The sequence below is a fragment of the Astatotilapia calliptera genome, chromosome 20 (assembly GCF_900246225.1).
Source record: "Astatotilapia calliptera chromosome 20, fAstCal1.2, whole genome shotgun sequence".
Taxonomy (NCBI): domain Eukaryota; kingdom Metazoa; phylum Chordata; class Actinopteri; order Cichliformes; family Cichlidae; genus Astatotilapia; species Astatotilapia calliptera.
In genome coordinates this window covers 8,196,375-8,202,821 of record NC_039321.1, presented here as the reverse complement: position 1 = coordinate 8,202,821, position 6,447 = coordinate 8,196,375, and the positions used below count along the sequence as shown (strand labels likewise).

Sequence of the window (6,447 nt, the reverse complement as noted above, 5' to 3'; positions counted from 1 at the left end):
TAATTTTCCAACACTGGTGACAATCAACTTCAGAAGTCACAAAACATCAAGACGTGTGTCCAACTGACTTCAACACTTGTTTTTGTTTATCCTGATAAGTTTTACATTGTGTTGTGAGAATTTTTAGGCCATTGGTCGTAAGACTGATGAAGATGTTTTCTCATTTTGTAGTACACCGACCTTCATAGCTTGGTCAACAAGCATTTGCTGGGAACGACTTTTAAATTCACAATGTACAGTTCAAGTGACACAAAACTGTAAGATGTAACAAATAATTCACACAACTCAGTTGGATTTATTGCAGCAAATTGTTCACTAGTTATGCATAAGAAGAACTACATTTAAAAAATACTCACTATTTAAAGAAAAAGCACAGTTAATATTGAATTTGGCTTTATATTTATACAAAGACCATCAGACAGACACCTGATTCTATGGTGGGGGAATTGCACCACTCAGTCAACTTCCACCATGCAATAACTACCCTGAACCTTGGCTTATAAATACCAATGATTGATATTTTCAGGAAATTTATCCATGATTATGCTGTTGCAGTTTGAGACTTGAGTAACACCTTTTGCACATGCTCTAAGTGTGTGGTGGTGGCTGCCTGCCAAATGCACTGCCTGGGCATGACTTTGTAGTGGAAATTGGAGGCGGAGCTTGCAAAAGGGGCTTCAATTACAGTAAGACAGGCAGCGTGAGATAAAAAAAAAAACATTCCTTTCCTTTTATGGTTCTTTTCCTTTTTATAGTTTCGGTAGGAAGCTATATCAAAAATGACAACAACAAAAAAAAGAAGCAAGTGAATGATCAAGATGTACGATCGGTTCATTACTCCCCAACGCTGCCTGAGCTAAACAATAAATAAATTAAGACATTTAAAATATCCTAAACATTCAGAGAGAAAACAACAAACGCACTCAAAACATGCAGTTCGACATTTTATTAAGTGTTTATCTGCAGTAGAAGAGAACATCTTTGTACATAAAAACAACTCATCCAAAACAAACTGTATAAAACAGTTCAAGTGGCACCAACACCAGACTTCATAACAGATATAAAATCATTTACAAACAAGACCAGTGTGTAAGACTGTACTGGAAAATACACAGTATGTTAGCTGCTCAGAGTCGATTCATGATACATGAACTGTACTGCTGAATAAATCTGTGGGTATTGGCTATTTTAATACTGGAGCTGAAAATATCACATTAATGCTTTTTGCTTATATCATTCAAATGATGGTGCGGACCTTATTTGAATTCATTTGTAACTGTTTGGAAAAGTGCTGTCATTTCCCTCAGTTTAACAAAGTTTCCATTCACGGCACCTCGTATGTAAACAGTTACTGTTTGATCCATGAGATGACCTCTCTAATTCCATCTTGAGAGATTACAATTTCCTAACCAAATAAAGAATCATGTGATTGCTCCAAAAAAAGGGACTTCTACAAGTTTTATTTCATTTTATAAGTCAGAAGTAGCACTTTACTTCTGATAATGCATAATCCCTAAGGATTGCTTTTTTTATTTCTTAGCTGCATGCAGTTTTACTTTGCTACCTGGAGTATGAGCACTCAGTCTGTTTGCTTTGGCTCTCAGATCAGCTCCAGATTTCACATCACAGATGGCATATCTCCCATCTCACGCTCAAAATGGAAGCGTATCCAGAAAGATTTTTTCCACGATCGGTGGCGGAGGAACGAGGTCTTCTAGTTTAAGGTAAAAGATGCGCTGGAGGCCTTGAGTGCACAGAGTCCTGAGCTCAGGCAGCTTCCCGAGAAGTCTGGATAAATAATTGGGCCTCAAAGAGTCAGAGCCACAGCCAGAGACGTGATCTTTGAGGCAGGTGATGAGCTGATTCTGCAGGTCTTCCACACGTTTTGGTTCCTTAAGACCATGCCGATCTGAGAAAATATAAGAGTCATTAAGCAATCATTTATCTGACTTTAACAAAATAAAACTAAATACAGATGGGAAAGCATAGCATCGTGGCCACAGAGGGAGGAAACAAGCAAATAAAGACCAATATAAGGGTATCAAAGATGACCCCACTTTGAAATTGCGGACTATATTTTGAAATATAGCACAGTGTAGATTGCGTTTAGGTCAGCTGTGATATATAATGTGCTCCATGTTATATTTTGTCATACACCTGTCATGTCAGTATTTTGAAGCAGATTCCCTATATATAGTGCTGTAATCTGAACTCAGCATGATAGTTTCTTACCGGTGATTATGACGAGGGCTGTGAGGCAGGAGAAGGAGGAAACGTCGAGCTTCATGCGATGGAGATTTTGCGAAAACTCCAAGATGGACTCGATCCAGTCGCCAAAACCCCGTACGCACTGCGTTTTATGAAGTACGACTCCATTGCAGAAGATGAGCTTCTCCGTTTTAGGATCAGACCTGCACAAGAGAAACACAGTTTGTTAGCTGTATAAAATATCTCAAGAATGTCAAAAGTAAATGCTAAAGAGGTAGTTTAAATTTTTTTAAAGGAAGTTACCGAAATGCAAGACGCAGGATGTAGAGTTCAACAAATGCCGATTCGAGCAGCAGTTCCTGATCCTCAAGACAGAACTCAGAGAATCCCGGGATGCTATTTGCCCACTGCCTGATAACCTCCATGGAGGCTGTAAGCAAGTCGTAAAACTGTCTGATGTCACTGGCGTCCTCTTTCTGATTAGGGCTGGTATCCATCTCAACATACTGAAATTAAACACAGCGCAGACATTTAGGTAGCTATCTCAGTTTATTCATTTATTTTTTAGCAAAGATTACTCCAAAAGAACTGAAACAGCTGTAGAAAATGTATTTTTCTTACCTTGGAATAATCCAGTGTCCCAACGCTGGGGTTTGAGTCAATATGTGCCCTCACGAGTGCGGCGATCATGCTCACTGGAGACACAGCAGCTGTTACATCCTGAATAATTTTAGGCTTGGAAGGTAAGCGGCCTCTTCGCCCTTTCAGGCTATCAGTTCTGACAACTGTAACAAAACAAACAAAATAAGAAATGTGGTAAATCTGTTACTTCAGGTTCAGTGTTAGCATCCTTCTACACTATGAATCATGTGTGTTTGCACTGCGCTCACCTTCCCTGACCATGCCTACAGCTAGACACTTCTGGAAACGGCAGAACTGGCATCGATTCCTCCGCCTCTTGTCCACAGGACAGTCTTTGTTGGAAAGGCATACATACTTTGAATTTTTCTGCACAGTACGCTGTAAAACAGAAAGAAGAAATGCTCTTAACTCACATAGCACAAACAAACAATTCGATAACAACTGTTTTCAAATAGGTGATTCTGCAGGACAGAGATATCAGATGTTATTACCTTGAAAAACCCTTTGCATCCTTCACAAGTGCGAACTCCATAGTGATGGCAGGAGGCGTTATCCCCACACACAGCACAGCAGCCTTCGTTTCCACCTGGACTTTTCAGCTTGGGTGACAAGCTTCCAGCGTCCAGTTGGTCAGCACCATCAAAGCTGCGTGCATGCTCCATCTCCAAGGTGGGAAAGGTCAGCGTAGATGGGTGAGGATGGCTCAAGGCAAAAGCATCATGATCTCGTAAGTGTGGCTGACCCAAAGGGGACATATCCTCCATGGATCCTGCACCAAACGTGAAGAAAGATGGTGCATGGGGTGCTGATGTCTCCTCGGTTGCCCAGTACCCTGGACTGGGTGAATATGGCCCAAAGGCTGAATCCCAGGTGGATGTGTGCTGACTCTGAAACCCAGGGGTTGAAGGAGCCGAGGCTGATGCAGGGCTGCCATAATAATCTGACCCAGTGGGGGACACAGATTCATCGGGGTAACTCAACATGAAAGATCCAGGGTAGCAGCCGTAAACTTGGAGTTCATCGAGCTTGAAAGGAGTTTCCTGCGCTGAGGATGGAGCAACATGGGCAGGAGCCGTAGTAAACTGGCATGAATATGCATCGAAGTCTCCCGTGGGAGTGCCCACCAGGGAGCCGATGCTTGGCAAGGATGGTGCAGAGAGGTGCTGGTCCAGTGGGCTACTCATTCCCACAGCCAGCCTGGAGATAAAGTCTGTGTTCTGAAACTCTGAGCTGCCGAGGTTGTTCTCACTAGGCTGAGATCCGTGCTGGGAATATATGCAAGTCATGACTGCAAGACTGAAAAACACAAAAAATGAGAATATAAGAGAAGCCACAAAATCCTGTCATTATCTTTACCCAACCTTCAAGCCTTGGCAGGTTAACCAGCTATAACAGAGGTGGAAGACACTGTTTCTCCACAGCCTTAGACAACATAAGTGCAGGGCCACACGTTGGATAACCAATGGTTAAAAGTTAGAATAAAAGTATTATTATGGAAAGAAAAAGCTCACAATACTATAAACACTCAAATAAAAACGGACTAGAATCATCTGAAAAGTGGCCCAAAGTCATTGCAGTGATTCAGCTCAAAATTTCATAGCAAAATATTGCCTGTTTTTAATTTATGTTGCTGTAGATTTTTCATGAAAAATGTCTGGCTTTGCCCTGGATGTCTTAACTTCTCAAGCATTAGTTTGATACAACACTAATTAACATCAAGTATGCTTCTTTGCAGCATCTATAGATATGCAGAAAGTCTTAAAGGAAGACCATCATGCGCGACGTTCTTGAACCCCTCTGCAAATCCACAACAAGGAACCGCCACATGGTGAATTTCGAAGAAATTAAAGAGCCCGGCTGGAGGCGCGTTAGGCATCATTCATTACTGGAGAAGGTTACCCGCTTTTTTATATCACTTAGTCGTGGGGTATATATATATAGTCACGCCTGCAAAGTTCATTGAGCTTGACTTTCAGACATGGGTCCAATGCCAACCCATGAATCACATGTTACATATTACGATACCGCGGAGAAGACTGATGAGGGAACCCACTTGACATACTTATTCCAATCGTAGCCTATATTAGTGTAGATGTAAATCTAGCAAACTTACAACATAATGTATTTCTGCAAGCACAACTTCAAACACGTTTTCGTGTATAAAGGTGTAAACAGATGGCTGCATTCGTTCCGATTTAAAGTTATTTTGCTGCCAGATTAAGTTTTAGTATCATTCAGCTGCAGCCGTACATCTGAGAACTGAAAAAACGACATCCTGCATTCAAGTCTATTGTATTAAAGATCATTAATCCTCATTCTCACCTGTTGGGTCCGTCTACAAGTGTTTTGAACGGTCCGTATTCCACAAACGACCGTGTGTCATCTTATGCGTCTCTCAGCTGAGAAGCAGTCCCTGAGCTCGGGACCCGGGAACAACTTTATACGATTGGCTTTACTCTACCCATGACGCAGGAAGGTTTCCATACATGGGCGGGGAGATTTCCAGTCTGCGGCCAATCACAGCGCTGTTCGAGAGAACAGTCACAGGATGACGCACTACGGGATTCCGTTGACGCGCATACGACCAAGAACCGCAGCATTGTCCTCCCTGAGCAGACACGCACGCACAGGCACGCTCTCACTCTCACACATGGCTAAATAAAACTCTACAAATACAAATAAAAGTAATTCTGCGCATGCAAACACTGATAGTCGACTCCCCACAAGAATGTCTTTGTTATAGGCTGCGAATGCTTTGCTGATTATTGGTGGAAAAACTGTGATTTTATCATTTACAAACAGGAAGTCACAGATGTTTTTCTATTCCTGTGAGAGAGACAGAGAAAAAAAGAGCTATTTTCAAGCCTGGTGTCTTTGGGTAAGAATGGAGAAGAATACTGCTGAGACCTACATTTTACATATCTGCTGTGTACATATCCATCAGGTGTTCTACTTTGTATGGGACTGCACAGAAATCCTTCAATCTCCCATCTAGAGAGGGGTTATTGCAAGGACAAAATAGGCACACACACAATGGTGGAAATATTATTTGATCCCCAGCTGAATTTGTAAGTTTGCACAGTTACAAAAATTGAATAGTCTATTTGTCTTATGATAGTTTCATTTTAATGTAGAGAGACAGTATATCAACCAAAATGTTGAAAAAAAATACACTACATGAAAGTTATAAACTGATTTGCATGTCAGTTAGTGACCTTAATCCCTAAGTAAAACATGACTTAGTAGTACAAGGGTGGAGAAGCACTTGTTGGCAGCACAGCGATAAGATGTTTCTTGTACTCGGTCACCAGGTTTGTACACATCTCAGGAGGGATTTTGGCCCACTCCTCTTCACAGAAACAGTCTAAATCTGTTTCTTGGGTGGTACTTGCCAGCACAATGCATCATGCATTGAGGTCTGGAGACTAGCTATATTAATTACCTTAACTGCTCCTGCTATGGGCCGATCAATCACCTTTCTGATGGACCCAGGACCCAGGCAGGATCTTGCATAGCATTCTGAATGGTCGAACTAACAGGTGTTATGTTCTCTCACAAAGCTTCTTGCTTTGAAAGCTCTTTGGTCTTGTCCATGGT

At 41.6% G+C, this 6,447-nt stretch overlaps 1 protein-coding gene across 2 annotated transcripts; it reads right to left on the bottom strand.

The window, feature by feature from the left end:
• Positions 1 to 931: 931 nt before the first annotated feature.
• Positions 932 to 5,276, bottom strand: nr4a1 (nuclear receptor subfamily 4, group A, member 1). 2 transcript variants are annotated; one of them, XM_026154643.1, is made up of 7 exons: positions 5,173 to 5,276; positions 3,342 to 4,146; positions 3,099 to 3,228; positions 2,830 to 2,993; positions 2,512 to 2,714; positions 2,233 to 2,411; positions 932 to 1,909 (listed from the first exon to the last, which is right to left on the bottom strand). In XM_026154643.1, the coding sequence occupies exons 2-7, from the start codon at positions 4,134 to 4,136 to the stop codon at positions 1,653 to 1,655; spliced, it is 1,728 nt and encodes a 575-aa protein (XP_026010428.1). In that variant the 5' UTR covers positions 4,137 to 4,146; positions 5,173 to 5,276; the 3' UTR covers positions 932 to 1,652. The 2 variants fall into 2 exon arrangements, with proteins under 2 accessions (XP_026010428.1, XP_026010429.1); XM_026154644.1 differs by lacking the exon at positions 5,173 to 5,276 and adding an exon at positions 4,621 to 5,166.
• Between the last annotated feature and the right edge of the window lie 1,171 nt (positions 5,277 to 6,447).